The following is a 19089-nucleotide window of genomic DNA, read 5'->3' as shown; positions in this document are numbered from 1 at the left end:
GCTTCTTAGAGTTCAGAAAATTGGACATAAGAATAAATTTTTGCATTATCTCAGCTTTCTTTATAATTTTTAATGAAGGTTTTTTTCTCCGTATATTTTTCTTTGAAATTTCTAAGACAACAGCACAGCTAAGGATGTGTTAAATATCAGTAATTTCAGCATTAAAGACAGGGGAGTATGTTCCTCACAAAAAGAAATAAATAAATTGATTAGTTCTTGAAGCAGCAGGTGATTTTAATAAAGAAGGTGCAATTTTGTTTCCACTGGTGGATTTGAATGTCTGAGCATCATCTTTCTTAGTTATATATCTGTGGATTTGAATTTTAATTATTTGGCTTCAAAATACTAAATGATTGTATTGTATTTCTAAAACCTGGCATATTCTCAAATTCTGCACTGTAAAATTCATATCTGTACTGCTCTGCAGTGAGAACCAGAACACTAATGATTAGTTATAGACAGGTTAGTTATATTAGTTATAGGCATCAACACAAATATTAATTAAATTTCCTATGGTAATAAATCATATAGAGCTGAACATAGCCATTTCTTTTAAATAAAAAAATGTGCAGCTAGATATTTATTTCATAAGTCTGTGAGAATTACTGTAGACAATAAAGAGGGCATGAAAACTTGGAGATATTGATTGGTATGTTGAGGGTGTATTTCAGGTATTTATTGTCTGCTTTCCCTCTCCAAGGAAAGCCTCCCTTGGGCAATTCTTGCCATTGATTTTGAGTCTGCCTGCTCAGAAGCTGGAAATGTTGTTGCTGGTGGGGAAAGTACAAGAACAGCAATTGATTGCAAATACATTTTATGATACTCTGCTCCCATATTTCAAAGAGGAAAACTTATTAATGGCAGCAGGTCTCTGATTCTCCCTTTTAAACATGTCAAGCAAGCCCATATTTTTTCAAGCTCCTGGACATTTCTGTTTTTCCAAAAGTGACCTCTTTCTTGTTTTCTTTCTCCCCACAGACAGTGAAATCATCCCTCCCGACTGCCTGCGGCCGCGCTCCTTCACGGCCATCCGCCGGCCCTCACTGCGGCGGGACACGGAGGACACGCGCCTCTCGGTCAGCCTGTGCGACCTCAACCTGCAGGAGGACACCTTCCACGTGACGGCCACCACCTGCCCCATCCCGCAGAACTCCCTCAACTCCCAGCACTCCCACCTCCTCCCGTCCCAGCTGGAGAGCGACCTCCGTTTCCACCATCTCCGTGGACCCCACGTCAAAATCCTCGATGACCAAACCGTGGCCCGCCTGGAGCACGCCCGGGAGGAGAGGACTTTGGTGTTCACCAGCAGACCCCTTCGGATCAACGAAACCATTTTTGTCAAAATCAACAAGTCCAACGCCGTGCGCACCGGGACGCTGTCCTACGGGGTGACGTCCTGTGACCCCAGCACGCTGCGCCCCAGTGACCTCCCCTATAACCCCGAATCCCTGGTCGACCGAAAGGAGTTCTGGGCCATCTGCCGGGTGCTGGTGCCCCTCCAGAGCGGAGACATCCTGGGATTTATGGTGAATTCTGATGGGGAGCTGCACTTGAGCCACAATGGTACCGGTATTGGCATGCAGGTCTGCGCGGACTGTTCCCAGCCCCTCTGGATGTTCTTCGTTTTACACGGCGCCATCATGCAAATTCGGTTGCTGGGTATGTTGGACCCCCTTTTTCCAAACCTTGTGCACGAGAAAGCAATAGGGGGGGATACATCATGGGAGAGGGAGTGAGCGGCTCCCTCCCTGCTCTAGGATGAGGTGCAAATTTTGGTTTTATAAAAAGAAAAAAAATGCAAAGGCACAAACATAGCATATGGGTATGAGTTACAGGACTTAACCTCCTTGCCCTTCTGTAACACCCGTCATGTGATGGTCTCAAAGCTCTTTTCAGATAATGAATTAAGCCTCAGGGACCTCCATTAAAGTACAGATGAGTCATCACTGACCTAGGAGGAGCAAGGAGGGCAGAGGAGAGCTGCTTTGGGCTGAGCTAATCTAAGGCATAGCCAGCAGGAGAAAAGGGATTGGATGCCCTTTTCTGTGTGTTAGATATCTGGGATGATGGACTCCGAAATGAGGGGTGCCCTTGCTTTCCCCAGGCTTGTATGTGAGAGGGAAGCCAGCAAGCAGAGAGGAAACACAGTGGTTCACAGAGCATGGCACTGACCATCTCAACAGGAGAAAGGTTTCCTTGCCCTCCAGCCCTTTTTAAGGCAGTATAGCTCACACAGGTTGATAGACCTCTGAAGAGCTGGCCTCCTGGTATTTTTGCTGGTTTTTCAGCTCTTTTAGCTGATGTACTTCATTGAGAGGCCACAAGTCATGGTTTGAAGGTGTGGAGGGAAAAGCTTTGAAATAACAATTCTCAGGATCAAATTTACTTTTTCATGTGAGTATATTAGACCAAACATAGGATGTGTTTGGTCATGAATTTGTACCATATCATGGTTCTGCTGGTGTCAGTATCAGACAGTGAAAGATGGATTCTGAGAACATTATGTAACTCCTGGTACCCCTCTAAATGAAGATGATTTTAAAATGCTCCTTTCTGTTTATACTGGTATACTCATATAACTTTATACTTACATTTCATTTTGCTTCAAATACTCCCCATACCTAACAGTGGAAAAAAACAAACCCAACAACCTGTCTCCCCATCAAACTCAAAAACCAACCAACATCTCCTTTTTTTTTTAGGATTTATAGACAGCCTTTAAAGATAAATTGTGGTGAACACACACACATCTGTCTGCAGAGTCCAGTTCACCTTAATATGCAGCATGAAATGCCTTGTATAATTTGTTTGAAGTTGACCACAGGCCTCTGCTGTGAGTGTTTTGTGGCTGCTAAAGGCTCATAGATGACAAATGTAATGCTGCAATTTATTTCCAGGAGCCTGAGACTCAATCCCTGCTAATTCAGCATGATTACATTTGATGTGGGTAGTGTACATAATCCATGGTTAGCTCTGCTCTTCACCAACATGTCATTGTGATAATGGTAGGTGAAGTCAAACAGAGCCCAGTAAAGCAGGAGATTAAATGCTCCTGCGTACATTAGAAGGAAAACACACTTAGGTCATTGAGCTGCTGGTAAAACTAAATCATTGACCAGTGCTTCTTTTCATATGAGATCACTAATTCTGGCAGTTTGGCACAGAGCAAGCAGCCTGTTTGCAATGGGCTCTGAAACAGGGCAGCAAGGAAGTGTCTCCCCAAGAGGGACAGGATCACATCCTCATACTGAATTTGGCACAGCATGGACATGAACACAGACTTCCTGTGTAAACCTCCTGCTGTGCATGCCTTACAAATGTCCTCCCTGCCTGATCACAAGTTCAGCCCAAACCAGTACATCCCCAGTGCATGTTTTAGATAAATCTACATTTGGATGCATGAAATGAAATGAAATGAAATGAAATGAAATGAAATGAAATGAAATGTGCATAGTTGGGAAACCCCTTACTTATTGTGTTTGTGACCAGGACTGGCTTTTCTGGCCTCGGTCACTGGAAAAGAACCTGAAAATGGGCTATTGTTCCTTAGTGAGATGTAAGTGAAAAGAGCTGGACTTGCTGACCATGCCTCTCTCAAAGAAAGGGTAGACCCTGCTGAGTGTACAGCTTTATCCACATCAGCTTGGGCAGCAAGCTGCTATCTCCAAGTTAAATGCTATGAAATTGGAACTTGCCTGTAATTTTTAACAGGTATTAAAATACAAATAGACCTTTTCATATGTATATTTCCAGTATAACAATGCTGGGAGCAGTGCAGTCCCAGTATCAGTACAGTATCAGTGTAGTGCAACTGCCCAGAGAAAAGCACTAACGCTGTTCCAGCTGCATCTCTGCAACTGCAGTAATTACATGGATCAGCAATATCCTGACAGAAGGCAAAGAAAATAATGAACTCCCACCTCTTACTATTGCAGTTTTATTAGGGAGGTGATGTGCACTGTTTGCACTGCAGTGGAACAGATTATGGTGCTTGCCATAATATCTGTCTTTATAATATTAGAAAATGTAAGAAGAATCTAAAGTGTTCATCTTTCTAATGACAAGCTCCATCTTCAGAATGCAAACAAGAGTAATTTTATGAGATCTGTCTTTTGTAATTTGAGCTTTATATCACAGCAGAAGACATTTATATTCATTTTTTTCTAGTTTTAATAGAAAAAGTGAAGTTACATATCCTTGAAAGAAATGAGACACAAATACTGCAAAAGGCATAATTGGACCAAACCTATCCTAAATAGCAGATGTCGTTCTGTTTCTGGGGTGCACCATTAAGAGATTAACCAAAGTGATGTTACACAATGTTAAAGGAACATCAGCACTACAGCTGACTATAAAATGAAATTAAAGTTGCTGGGTTTGCTTCTTCTCCAGCTTTTTGGTTTTGTTTGGAGAATGGACAGCCACTTTTGCACCTAGAGAAGGTTTATTTTTGACTTGGAGAACAAGATGACTCCAGGTATTGATCACTGGATCCTGTATTTCATGCCTGGACATTATTTATTTGGTCCTGATGCAGAGCAGGAGCAAGCTCAGGTCTGTGCTGGCTTGTGACTTTGCCATAGGAGCTGACATTTGCTGACGGCAGTTATTCCACAGTGCTGGAGATACAACATTTATTTCCTAATACTAGGACAGACCACCTCTACCCGGGCTGGTGATCTTACAGAACTCTGTAGGAGAGGAGGGCAGTGTGGGGTTAGCTGGATAGTAAGGAATTCTGACTTCTGTTTTCCTCTTATCAATTTGGCATGGTACACTGGCAATATATTTGCTGTAAGAAAATAAAACAGCCGAAAATAAAGATGAGGTCAGAAACACTATTATTCTTCATGCCATCCTAGCAAAAGTAAAATAAATTAAACCCAAGCCCCACGATAATGCAGTGAGAGGCCGCAGTCATCTCTAGGGGAGGAGGAAGAATGTCAATTTGTTTCAAAGAAAAGTTTAAAAGGCAACTTGACCACATGGAGGAAAGATAAATGAAAGAGAAGGGCACTTTAATGTAGCAGATAATAGCATAAAAAATATCAAGCTGCTGGGAAATGAAGGGACACAAATTTAAATTAAACATAAATGAGGGTAATTAACTATGGGAACCAGCTATTGAGGGAGACAAGAGATCTTTTTTGTCAGGGAAGCTCTTCTAAATATTTTATATGTTAAGTGCTGGTCTTAATTTAGTAATTCTGGGGATTATGCACATAAAAACAACCAAAAAGAAACCCAGATCGTTAGGCATGTAGAAATGAAACAGTCTTTGTGTATCCTTTAGGAATTTCATTAGTTCAGGCTTGGATTGGTTTTTTTCAGGCATCATTCCTGTATAGTCAACAAAACCAGCCTATTAAATTTGATTTACTGCTCTCAGCTTTTGCTGGTAAGCATTTCAGCTCACACACAGTTTTATTGACAGCTCTGAAAGGTTGAAATGAGCCAGTCTGGATACAATGGTCTGGTTTTGGTCAGGTTTTGGTGGTGTAATTCATTTATGAAGTTAAATTGATTGACCCCATAAGGTTTCAAAATGTATGACTCATGTCTGGAGAAGCTATCACAGCAATAAGTTTATACATTTAATGTTTGAGGATCCAAATGGTTGGGGATATTCTTTCATTTTCTTTTGTCTCTGAGTTGAATTGGCAGCATGTAAAACATCTTCCTTCATCTCCTTTTTTTTTTTTTTTTTGGTGGTTTCCCTTGCGAATTTCATCCTTTCCAATAATATTAAAGCTCTCTTTTGGGCAATGAAATAACATGTTCCATCAACAGTCATACTAATGAAGCCAAGTTGCCAACTTCTCTGTGTCCTTTCTTTCCATGCTCTTCAATAACTCCAGCCCCACCAGAACAGCTGCACAATAGAGCAGCTTTCTGGATGTCTCCTAATGTTGGCCAAGAGCCAGCCCTAGGCCTGAAAAAAACAACCCAAGAGCCAGCATTTGGTGTGGGTAGGTCTGAATTCACATCCATGCTGGATAAATGCAGTATGTGGGATACCTTCCCACCTCCTTTACCAAGGACATCAGCTGGGGCTCCTGCTTAGCTGCCCATTGAAAAATATTTAGATATCAATTGTTGATGAGATTTGCATCCTTCTTTCAGACTTTCTTGAAATGGGACAATGTGCTCAAAACTCAGGGGGTGAGGAAGAAAGATTTGACATGGAACTTGCAGAAAAAACAACTCTGTGTCCTCAGTTCCTTGGGATTTCCGACAACAGCAGTGGGCAATGGACCAAATTGGAAATTAGTTCAGCAGAGTACTGTGGGACACAATTTGCTGGCAAAGGGCTCTTTAAATCAACAGTGAAATTTGATCTGAAGTGGCCTCGGTGCCAGTCTGAAGGATTGCCAGCTGCAGTCAGTCCCAGTTACAGGCAGGCTTATTCAGAGCTGTGCCCATTATGACTCTTACTGGTGGCCAGACTTAGCACCCTGGTAGTGTTGCCCTTGTTGAAATAGCCCTTTTTTTTCCTGGGGCTGACTGGAAAGTCTTGAAACATCATGGATGAACAGAGTAGTGTCTTGCTTAGGTGTCAGAGAGCAATGGTTTCCCAGGGGGAATTACTTTGTCTCCTTCTGTGATGTTCATCACACTGCCCTGTCTGGTTTTCCTTGACTTTTGCTATATCAGAGGTGAGTGACCAGCTCACCACAGACCAGTGATGATTCACAGGCCATTGGAGACTGCCTTCTCCTTTCTAAACAGTATTTTTTCTCTGTACCCCTGAATCCCTCAATCTAGCTGATTCTGTTCCTGCAACCACTGTCTCCAGTGTATCCCCAAGGGAGACTTTCTCCTCTTTTCTCTTGTCTCTGCTGTGGCACTTGTCTGGCCTGATCCTCCTAAAAATCTTTAGGTCTTCTCGGGAGATGATCCTATCTTACCTTGTCTTTCCAGGCTTTTGTCCATTCCTATGTAAAGCAGATTTTTTATCCTGTGGTTGTTCCTTGGCTGCTGCAGGACTCCAGCATCCCATGGCAGATATTCTGTCCCTTCCAAAAAGCTTCTCCTGTCTGGGTGCACTGGGTGCACTTTGCACGTGCAATTACTGCAGTGAGCACACAAAATATTGAAATGGTATTTGGTATGTGCATTTCTTACACACACTGCCCATAGCACAGACTGTAGGTAAGTTTGTAGAAAAGTATCTCACACAGGTGAGGAGCATCCAGGATCTCGGTCCTCCAGCTCTGAGTTTAGAAGCCTCTCCTGTTTGAGAGAAGATAGTTCTTGGCACTAGCAAATCACGCCCCCTCATCTCTATCTCTGAGGTGACCAGTACATTATCTGTTTGGAATTTTGATCCTTCTCCACCTTGGTTCATTCCAGTGATGTGGAAGTTGTTGAGTTAAGCACAGCATAAGAGAAGCCTGATAAATGCCTAGACATTATTGCACAGAAATGCATGTAATGAATATCTTCCTTGAACAGACTCTCAATTAGATATGCCCCAGAGTTCTATCTTCCATGTTTTTATTTGTATGGAAAATGGCCTAATTTAAGCTTATTGGGATCTAACAGGCCCATGTGTGTCATTTAACAGCCTGAAATTCCTATGCACTGCAGGATACAGGGTATTTTATGGTGTTACAGAGACCGGGGGAAGGAGGAGAGTTAATATTCTGTGCCTTCTGGAAGGCAATCCACTTGTATTAATTGATGCCTCATCATAAATACTCCTGTCATGTATGGTTTGCTTTCATTCTGAGTGAAGTACACGTTACTGATGGTGAGTTGAAATAGCTGCAAAGAGCATACAGCATCCTTAACTGCTGGGCTTGATTCTAGCACTGCTCAGAGATCTCCATCCACCTCTTGTTTTATATTCATTGTTTCAAAGGAGAGTTAGCACAAAGAGAAGCTGCTGTGTGAGAGAGGACAAGTTGTAACTTGGGCCTTGGAAAACTGGAGAGGTGGATGCAGTTAAATGCTTGACTTCCCTGTGGCCAGTGCCAGCAATGTCAATGTTAAAACCTGCTTGTGGCACCTTTGTACCATACACTGAAGATCTCATCACACATGACACATAATTAACCTGCACTTGTCATAGGTGGTGAGTGATGTCAGCCTGTGTTCTGAGGTGTGAGCTGGCATCCGAGTAAAGGCTGGGTAAAGTAAACACACCTCCTCCAGCAACAGCCACAGGGCTCCCAAATATCTTGGCCTCTGCATATTCTCCTTGACGAGAGCAGGAACTGTTATCATCATTAGCATAAGAAACAGTTACTGGCTGCAGTGAGATTTTCATAGTGAGGTATAGATTTCCCTTATCTCCTAACACCTCTGTCTTCCTACAGTAAATATACAGGATATGGGATTCCATACCAGCCTCTTTGCCTTTATCAGGACAGATAAAATCTGCCTATTCTTTGATCTAACACTGGTGTGAGTTAGTTATTCTGGCTACTGTGAGAATCTCATAGCAGACTAAACTCTTTCTTTGATTCTTTGTCAGATCCCTTGGCATCCAGCAGTGCCCATGGAAATCCGTAGAGTGCTGGCCAAGTAAAGTGAAAGTATTTGTTTCCTGTATACATCTACCAACCTATTTATACCTGTCCTTCCCAGAAAAGCACAGAGCTTGGAGGTGCTGGGTTAGGCAGCAATTTTCCTTTTTCTCACAGAACTACCTTTGCTGTGGTCTCCCAAAGAGCTTTGATTTGCTTTTCTTAAACAAGATGAAAGCACCAACTCTCATTTTTTGTGGTTTCAGCTACTTAATCCAGGCTTCTTTTTTCACCTCATCTTGATATAAGCGCGTGCCTGGCTGCTTTGTTGCTCTAGTATTTCTCAGGTTGAGAGGTAGAGCTCCAACTCTTTGACTAGTTCACTTCAGTTCAGCCAGACATTCATTGCATGGTGTCCATGCCCTCAGGATTTTGCAGGATCTGAATTGCAGAGTGACCACTGAACTTCACCTGTCAGGTCAAGAAAGATACCCTGTAAGTTTGCCATGTGCTCTTTGCTTCCAGGGAACAGACTGGGTTTGGGCTGTGAGAGCTGCTGAATCAAAAATCAAATGCCTGTGGATTTGGAGTTTTCATGTTTCCCCTGCTCAGCTGGAGTGTGCCTGTTACTGCAGGAGGGTAATAGATGTGCTGGTGCCCTGCTGCCCTTCTGGACACAGCAGACAGCAAGGCTCCAGTAAAGCCATAAAGTACACTCCTTTTCTGTTCCTCATGAAAGTCTGAACTGTTGTTCTCCATGTGGTTTGGATCTAACTTTTACTTCCTCAAACAGTGGTTGTCTGACGCCCATCTGCAAACACAGACCTTATGGTTTTGCATGCAAAATCTGCCAGGCTGCTTTTTTGACCTATTTCCGGACATTTCTTTAGCATAATGCTAAATCTCTTATGTTTTCATGGGCCTGTGAAGGACAAAATGTATTATTGTTCTATTCAGAACAGTTTTTCAGTCCTTCAGGAAATACTTGAATGCAAAAAAGCCCATGGATCATCAGCTGATGTGGGTCACCAGGTACTGATGTACCTGAGAGGCAGAGGCTGGGCTCTGAGAGCGTGTTTGGCCAAAAACCATTGAGCTCAAGGGGAAGGAAACTCTGGTTTCTGGCCAGGGCAGTATTGTTCCCATCACCGTGGGAACACAACAAATGCATGTGTAAATACATGTATTTTACAGCATTCAGAAATGATGGATATGCTCACATCCTTCCCTAACATTACCGTTGATTTTTAACACCACATAACCAGGTGGCAACAGGTGCTTTGTTCTTTTGTTTTAGCATGATGGATTCAGAAGTCCCTGTTGGGCCAGACCTGAGTGGCCCTGGGGAACAGAATAGCTCTCCTGCAACCTTGGCTGGAAGCAAGAAAATCTGAAGAGAATATGGATGCTCCAGTATCTAATATCCAGTCACAGTAACATCCCAGCCCACTCACTCTGGAGTAGCTCATGTATTTTGGGACAGACCTCCTAAGGGTGATGTTCACTCAAGGAGCTCAGATCCCACATTTGTGTCAGATTTTTGAAAGAACCTGGATCCTGTTTAGAAAACAAAATAAATGGCCCTGATACACTGAGAGTGTTAAATATGAGAAAGGGTATTGAACAGTTTTGGAGACAGGGTAAGAATTTTAGCTGACAAACAATCTGTCTCCTAACAAAGGGAAATCACGTTGAGGGTTTTAAAAGGCATCTAATTAACTATGTCTGTCAGGTACCCAGTGCTCACTCGACTGAAATTTATGAGAAGTGCAGAGATCTCTTGAGCTCCCTTAAATATGCTGCAGCCAGACCTGAAAAGCTGTACTAACCTTTTCCACTGTGTCCTGGAAGCTCTGGGGCCCGTGGATGCATGGAACAACACTGAAAATCTGTGACTGCTATTGATAATTACCTGATATTTATTATCTGTCCTATTCATGCAGCAAGTGTGTTATGAAAGAGAAGGGGCTGTCAATATGCTCCACATGAAACACAGCATATGGGCAAGTTACTATGTTGCATAAGACTTTACGTTCCTTAGAAACTATGGAAGGAGGCTTCTGTACTTTGTCTTTTAGGAATAATGTTTACTTAAGCTTCTGGAATAGTTGTCAAGATGTTTATGGGTAAAGAAAGCCCATAAAAATGTTGAAGATCATCAAACTACGTGGACTGTGAGTTGTATAGTAGTGGTCACTCACTGACTGCCTTCTGTTAGCCAGGAAAAACAAAGTTTAAGTTGGTTGGGTTCAAAGGGGGGAAAAAAGAATGATTCTGGAGTGCAGACGACTGGTTCTGCATTATTGTTACAGAAATGTATGTAGAAATAATATTTTTTATAAAATAATTGAGGGGGAGAGTTAATTGAAAACTGTATTTTTAGGGAGCTTTGACTGTGTCTGGTCTTTTTACCATTGTAAATCCTCCAGCAGTACAGCTCTCCCCAGACAGCTGCCATTAGGAGAGATGCTTGGAAATTGGGACAGCCTCAGGAGATACCCTGGAGAGTGGATTCCAGTGTTCTGGGAAATCACCCTGTTCACCACAAGAGATACAGAGAATCAAAAGCATCTCTGAGAGCCACAGCTGCTGTATTTTGGTCACAGGATGTTTTATAAAAGGGCAGTTATGGATTCAGATAGCTACTCTCAAAAACTGTAAATGCTGTACAGGATCCCAAGAGATTACTAACTTCACCTTCCCGTCCTGAAAGAGCTGTAATGATGGAGATGCCATGGTCTCCCTGGGAAGCCTGATGGCGTTACAGTGCTGCGCTATCTACATAATGTCTAACCTTAGCACATTAGGAGTCTGAACTCATGATGTCTTGTCTTACCCAGAACATCCATGAAGAACAGATTGTTTCTTTACTTCATTCATCAAGCTGTGAAAAATGTTGCCATATAAAAACCATAGAATCATACAATGTTTTAGGTCAGAAGGGATCCCATGGAATTGCCTAATCCAGCCTCCTGCTCAGAGCAGGGCTAACTTCCAAGGTAGCACAGGACTTTGTCCAGTTGAGTTTTGAGTATTTCTAGGGACAAAGATACCACAGTGTCTCCAGCCTCCTAATCAGGAGGAGGGTGACCCTGATTGACTCAGCCTTTTTGTAACAGGATGGTATTGTGTTATCTCTGATTATCTCTGCTTAAGTGCTGCATTTTGCATTTGATCATATTGAATACCATACCATTTATTTCTGATCTTATTTCAGGTTTGGCAGACCATTCTGAATTACAAACCTTTAGCACACTAGCAGCCTTTCCTGGCATGATGTTGCCTGTACATTCCATGGTAAAGCTCTCTTCTGAAAACATGACACTTCTGAAAAAATAACACCCACTTTGGTGGGTGGACATAAAGGTTCAATTTGTTTACATCTCTCTCCCTGAGCGATGACGGAAGTGTAGAGAAAGCATCAATCTGCATTGGTCTTTGCTAATAATTGGACTTTGTAAAGATAAAACAGCAAATGGAATTGATTCAAAATCTATTTAAGGGTGATTCCAGTGTGCTCAGCACGTTTGAGATCAAGCATGAGACAAGTTAGCAGCAGAGACAATTGATCTGGGGGCTTTAGAGAGAGAAAGAATGTTTAAGTTGATTTACTTAGAATTATTTAGTTTTTAAAGTCATGGTTTGAAAGCTGACTCTTGGTGGGAACTGCACACAATGAGCAAGTTTGGCCTTGAGCACATGTATCTGGTTTTAGTTAAGCCAGACTGGCCACACTCATTCCACTCTGCTCATGATCTCATTCCATGCTCCTTGTCATGGTATCTGCACACCATCCAGCAATATATTAAAGCATGAGTAACGTGTCTTATGTTGATTATTCTGTCACCAAGGGAGAAATGTGTCTTGTCTGGTAGGGAACTCAGATTGTTTTAAACAAAGCTCTATACTGATGCTGGAGAAAAGTCAAGAGCTGCGCCTTGTATTAGGAAGAAGAATTGGCAAGGTGTCTCCTGGCCCTTGGGAAAGGCCATTTTGGGACTCAGACCAGCTACAACCAGAGAAAACCATGGTTCCTGCACTGCTGAGCTCTCTGTGCACCGTGGAAAGGCCATTTGCCCTGCTGCCAGCATGCTTCATCAGCTCATACGCTGTGATACTTGGGGCATCTCCAAATTCTCCTGTTAGTCCAGGAAGAGAAATGCTCCTAACAGTCTTTATTTTGCCTTTAATGAAATGACCAGGTTGGTGTTAGAAAGGCAATGTGCTGTGTGTCAGCCGAGTGGAAGAAATGTCTCCAGGCTGTAGGGAGGAGAGGGAAGGCTTGAAGAACTTGTTCAGCTGCTCAGTGTTCATATTTGTGTGTGCAGTGAATGAGCTGAACCCTGTGCCCCTGCTGGGCCTGTGTTCAGTGTGTGTTACCACAGGGCAAGTTTTCTGCTTCAGTCATCTGTCAGACTGGAGGGGAAGGGCTCTTACTAGTAGCTGTCATTAGAGGCTGCATCTTTGCTTATTTACTGAGCTGAACTCCAGCCTCAGCTCCAATCTGTGTGATAAAGAAGGTATCTCTCTTCAGTATCTCAAGTGTGAGAGCTCCAAAGCCCTTTATAGAGTCTAATTTAACTTCAGCCTGTGCCGGGAAGCAAAGTGCTCCCTTTTTTTGGAGAGGGGTGAAACTGAGGGACTGAAGGCCGAGGCTAATTGCTTCTTCTCTCATACACAGTCCTCAAAACAGATTTTGACTCAAACATGACCCCTTCCCAGTTCCTGTGTTCCACTTTCACTGATCAGTCTTGTTCTGCTAAAAAGAGTGAGAAAATCTGTGCTTTTGCTGTTTTGCACAATCCACACCTGGCACTTGCAGTCCCTGTCTCCCAGGTTTGGTCAGTAGCCGCCCTGCAAATAGGAATTGAAGGACCTTTCTGGCACATGGGGATTTTTCTGACCTCCTACTGCTGTGTTTTCTCTGGAGAATAGTCTCCAACTCATTGAGGACACTGTGGATCTAAACTCTCTATGTCTCTGGCTCCTTATATGGTAACATGAAGAAGTCTCAGCATTTTAGTTCTGATTTGGAGTTACCCTGGTTGTCTTCTCAGCTGGGGAACTAGAAACTTTAAAACCTTAGGCAAGCTGGTTCTTACCACAAGGAAACCATCTCTTTAGTTCAAGCACGTGTGTGCTGCAGTCTCACCACTGGCTTAGCAAAGACCAGGCTGCATTGGCAGCAGTGAAAGTCCCCTACAAACCTTTGCAGAAGGTAGTGTTATAAGCATTCCAGTTTTTTTGTTTTTCTCCCCCTTCTGGAAGGGCCTTTAAGATATGTGTTGTTTTAACAACAGAAGACAGAGGCTGAAATGGAAGGAGTATGCCAGACAGGCTGTGGGACAGAGGTGGCTTCACTGGCAGAGAGTACACTAATATGGAGTTGATGATGGGCAGTGAGAGCTGGAAGTAATGGAGCTGGGCACATCTAGAAGAGACTGGAAGAAGCTTTGCAGTCCTGAGCCATCACATCCAGACGTGCAAGTGGAGAAAACATTCCTGAATGAGGGAGAGGTGTCCTTGTTCACCCTAGATCCAAATGCATTTTGGTGACTTACCCCTACCTCGACAGAAGCCACCCAAGAAAGAGGCTGAGCAGTGAGCATAGCTAAGGTTTCCTGATTGCCAGACCCTCATGTTTGTTTCTGGAAAGTCCTTGAGTGACTTTCCATGAATTTATTGAAGCCTGGAGTGGTGCAGTTTTGCACTAGGTTAGCAAAGAGTGCTTTGACAAAGTGATGTATTCTTGTGCTGGAGTCCAGCCCACCCTTCCGCAGGCTGTGAACTCTACTGCTACAAGCCTGTGGCTGGCTCTAGTACTGGGGGCATATACGAGCATGAAACCACATGGGAAGTAACTGCACTAAATGATACGAGACACATTCGAGGGCAGAAACAAAGGGTTATGGTAGCTGAGTGAGCTCCAGCAAATTTCAGAGGTTATGGGAGTTTGATGTCTCTTCAGGACCAGCTGCTAGCATTAAAAAAGGCAAATGAGGATTCTTTTATCTCCTCCCTAGATTTCATGCTGATGAGACCAGTCCTGTCAAGCACTGAGAACTGCAACCCCTGCCATGTATCCCCAGTGCCTTGTCAGCCTCAATTTTTAAAAGTAACCATAGATTTCTTTCATGGCACAGGTTCCACCATATTAGCAGAGCGACTGGGATTGTCGACACCGAGCTCACCCACATCAACACCCAATTCCCCCACCGTCCTCTGCAGTGGTGTTTCTGGCCCCTTATTGTCAACGTGTGGCTCTGGCCCCCTCTGCAGCTCTATCAGTGGTAAGAGTGGTGGGATCCCCTGCTGCCTTTCCTTTCCCTCCCTTCATAGTCTCACACTTGTCTCCCAGAAGGGCTCAAAAACCACAATAATCAACAGAATATTATTATCCCATCAGCTCCCCTGGGGAGGAAGGGAGAGCTTCTGCAAGGGCTATTTTCAGTCTGTTTTATGTGGAAGCTGCTTGGATGCCTAGACAGCAATATTTCTCTAACCCTTTTCATCGTGAAAGCTCCCAAGGGAAGCAGAGGATTTTCTGCTGCATGCGTGGCCCTGTGACACAGAGCTCCTTCTGGAGAGCTGTGTGGCACTGACACATCTCACACAAGCTTGGACTGGAGCTAAAGGTCTGCCTACACCTCCCCTTTCTCCCTCCACACACCTTCAGTAAAACACAGTATTGCTATTTCTGATGTGCCAGTGAAGCAGAGTGATAGATAAATGCACATGCAGTAAAAAAGTGTCGGCTGTTCTGCAGCAGTTTTAAAACACTTGCACAATCCCAAGGCATTGATGGTGGGATACATAACTTAGCAAAGCCTTGTTGCATGGGAACAGTGTCTCTTGGCTTGCTCTTCATGGGCAGCGGACCCCAGGAGATGTACCTTTTTGCTCCCTTCAGCCTTGGCATGTGAACCAGGACTTGGTGAGTAGGACAGCAAGTCACAGGAAGGAGCCCTGGTCCTGGAGCATGCATTTCTGCTAGGTTATGGTTCCTCCCTCTGTGGCTGCAGGGCAGAAATTACCTCGGGATGTCAGGAAGCAAGAGGAATGAGCATGTTTTTTTGTGTTGCAGGCACAGCTCCCAACTCTCCAAGCAGCTTGCCTGAGTCACCCATCTCTCCGTCTGTCTCAGGGCCCTGGGGAGATGAATGCACCATCTGCTATGAGAACATGGTAGACACAGTCATTTACTCCTGTGGACACATGTGTCTCTGCTATTCATGTGGGCTGAAGCTCAAGAAGATGGCCAATGCCTGCTGCCCCATTTGCAGACGGGCCATCAAGGATATCATCAAAACATACCGCAGCACTTAGAGCAGCAGCAGATGCTGTGGTGGGGACTGGGCATGTGGGGAGGAGGCTGTGAAACAACACAGGCCTTGGTCTTCATTCATCACCCAGGAGATTCAAAACCCATCACCCACCACCACCCTGACCTCCTCTTCCATGGACAACAGATGAGACAAGCTTAGACGCTGCTCTTCTACCCCCCAGGCAAGTCCTGAGGCTGAACTCCAGTGTCAGGGAAGTTGCGATGGACTACTCTCCCTTGTGGATTTTAAACTTTATCTCAAAAAAAGCCAGCTGGTGCAATCATCCCTTTCTACACCATGCACAGCAGAGGGGAGTCTCCACTCTTTAGCATAGACAGCAAGTGGTAAAAGGTTCAGTGCTACACATCTCCTTCCAGAGGCACCCCACATGCAGAGACAGTTTTGCAGAAGAGAAGAGCAACGTGTGTTTCTGTGTACAACCAGCCAGACCAGAGAAGGCTCCATAGAAAGGATGGAGCAAGGCAAGCATTGACCCAGCAGGAGTGGTGCAGTGAGCACACTCACAGCAGAGAGGCTGGGGCCAGTGCAGAAAAGAACCCAAGATTTGGGAAGCAAAACCCACCCAATATGTGCAGACAGAAGAGCAGACCCATGGCAGTCCCTTGAGGTCTGTCCCCAACTCCTCCATTGCCATTCTCTGACAGAGGCTTTCATGGTGGGCTTGGTAATGAACACTGGCAACAGCTCTGCTCCCTCCCAGCAGCGTCAGCCACCTCCTGTCACCACCCCGGGGCATGACGAGCGGCTCTCGAACCCCACCACCAACCTGCTGTGGTCTCCACGCAGCACAAAGGATTCAGCAGCATCTCTTCTCCCACGGGCCTGTGGGAAAGGGACACAAAACTCCCTCGCCCTTCTCCCCCTACCATCCAGACAGCACTTGTGAGGAAAAAACCCCAGCCTCACCGGGGAAGAATGTATAAACCCACACATCTGTGGGTTACCTTTACTGGTAACTTTATCACTGTGCTTTAAGACAAAACCAGCCAGGTGGTACTCAGCTCTTCACAGCCACGCCAGCAGGACACAGCTGTCCTTATGTGTTAGGAAGTAAGGAATGAGAAAAAAATAACTCGAGGGGTTTGCTTTGCTTTGGTTTATTTAAACAAATATCCTTCTCTCCTGCCTGAGTCAGGAACTTGGCTGTGCCCAGCAGGGACAATGGTGGCCCCCATGGTTCCCATGCAAACAACTGCTGCTCTGCCAGAGCCACAGGTGTGCCCAGGGCTGCTGGCCCTTGGGTCTGGCCTGGGTGGCTTGGCAGCAGTAGGAGCTGTCTGCCTCCCTTCCCAACCCATCCTGAGGCCTTCTTGGGCTGCAGGGGAGGGAGGGGCTGTGTCTGGGTCCTGAGAGGGGACCAGGGCTAGGGCGCCACGGCAGTGGAGTTTGCCCCCTCCACATCTGGCCATCAGGGAAGGCTGTAGAGTCACACCCTTCCTGCTGAGCTTTTTCTTGCACCTGAGCATTTAGCCATTGATGGGATGGGGGAGAGCAGCGTGGTGTAAGGGGTAACAGCATTTAATGCACACATGCACTTGCTGCAGGGTACATCATGCCCCCCCAGCAGCAGGTGGGTTTTTGCCACCCACACTGGCAGAGACTGCTCCATAAAACACCTAGAAAACACATCCTTGCTCTGTCTCTCAAGGAGATGCAAAAAGAGACTACTCACTGGGGAGCACATTGTAGAGCCTTTCTCTGAAGGTGCCACCATCACTGCAGCCTACCCAGGGGTCTGCAGCTCCCTCCAGCCTGCCCTGCAGGCAGCGCAAACTTGAACACTGATACTCTGGGTGACAGGGATTTATGTTATTTCCTGGCATACCTCTGATATCCAACCCAAACCCAGCCCTGTCCCCTGGGCCAGCTGTCAAAAGCTCCAGAGCCCGTGGCTCCCATTCCCAGATGCCCTCTCTCACTAAGGGCAGGGGGAGGCCAGTTGGCACAACCTGGGGGAAGTCAGAGCAGCCCTGCAAGGAGCACGGCTGGTCCTCAGGCACACAGCCAGCTCCAGCTCTGACCAGCACACATAGGGAGCTTTTGTCAGTAGTTACACAAAATCCAGTGCAAAGATTTCAAAAAGGAGGAACCCAAGGGGTAAAAAGGTGTTGATGAACTAGTGGATGTGGGGAAATGTGCAATAAGCAGCCTCCCGAGCCTTCACCACACCAGTGGGACCAGTCCCCCTCCAGGGAAAGCTAAGGGGTAAATTTTATTTTTCAAGAAATTCCATCCATGGGTATCAGTGCAGTGGTGTAAATTCCCTTTTCACCTTTTGAATTGAGAGTGTTTTAATATATTAACTGTGTTTGTTTTACTGTGGACCAAACTCTAGGAGTTAGGAGAAGCTGAAAGCTCCCCCAGCATCTGAGTTCACAAATTGGGGTTCAGTCCTACCCCTGCATAGGCTGGCCTCCAGCTGTAAGCAGGGACAAGAAAAAGGCTCTCTCCAGGGAGGAAAAAAAAACCAACCAGCAAAACCAGTAAAAATAACAAAAATCCTAATCTTTTGTTTTGTTTGACTGGTGTAGGTTCCCATGTACCTCTGTGTTGTGTCATCTGCATTTCATTGCTTTACTTTAAGATGTTTTGTGTTCTGTTTAAAGACAAGAACAATTCATTGTGAAAAATTGGATAACTGTGATTGTGAATAAAGTTGATTTAGATATCCTGCAGCAGCATGGGTGACCGAGTATTTACCGCTTCACAAGAGCAGCAAAACATGATGGCCAGCACAGGGAGAGGCAGAGGTAAAAGCAAGGGTGGCATGAGAACTTCTTGCTGAGGGGGAGCGGGGTGTAGAGATTTCCAGCCTTCCTTTAGTGCTTGAGGATGGGAGGGCACTGGGAGGTGGATATTCACATCGCCTTGGCAGACACCACACACACGTAAGGAGCAAAGGAAGTAAAAGCAAGGGCTAACAGCATTCCTGAAAGCTTAGGCCCCACACTCCTGAGCCTCTTCATGCCCTCCCCAGAGAGAAGTCACAGCTTCTTTACTCTCACTGCCTTATTTACAGTCTCTTCTGTAACCACAGAAAAGCGCCATCCACAAGCACAAGAAAGAGAACGTGTGCTGTGAGGAAACCCAGGACATGCTGCTCGACCTAGGAGGGGGCAGGTAGGGTGGCTGAAGACGAGACAGAGCAGTTCCATCCCAGCCCTGAACTGAGCAACATGTTGAGAATCTGTGGTCTGGCCAAGCGAGACGCTGAGGTAAGATGCAGATGCTTCCTGAGTACGTAGCAAGGGACACAAAGAGCCAAAGGGAAT

At 45.0% G+C, this 19089-nt stretch overlaps 1 protein-coding gene across 1 annotated transcript in view; it reads left to right on the top strand.

Moving 5' to 3' along the window:
• NEURL1 (neuralized E3 ubiquitin protein ligase 1) overlaps positions 1-18485 on the top strand; it is a 142303-nt gene extending 123818 nt beyond the window's left edge. The window contains exons 4-6 of the mRNA XM_066190986.1: positions 979-1659; positions 14615-14761; positions 15556-18485. Of these exons, the coding sequence (XP_066047083.1) occupies positions 979-1659; positions 14615-14761; positions 15556-15797 (1070 nt within the window). The 3' untranslated portion in view covers positions 15798-18485. The remainder of the gene's footprint in view (positions 1-978; positions 1660-14614; positions 14762-15555) is intronic.
• Positions 18486-19089: the final 604 nt, after the last annotated feature.

The sequence above is a fragment of the Chamaea fasciata genome, unplaced genomic scaffold (genome assembly GCF_029207755.1).
Source record: "Chamaea fasciata isolate MVZ Bird 193981 ecotype frontalis unplaced genomic scaffold, bChaFas1.0.hap1 SCAF_9, whole genome shotgun sequence".
Classification (NCBI taxonomy): Eukaryota; Metazoa; Chordata; class Aves; order Passeriformes; family Sylviidae; genus Chamaea; species Chamaea fasciata.
The sequence above is the reverse complement of the archived record's forward strand: the minus strand, read 5'-3'. Positions and strand labels throughout refer to the sequence as shown.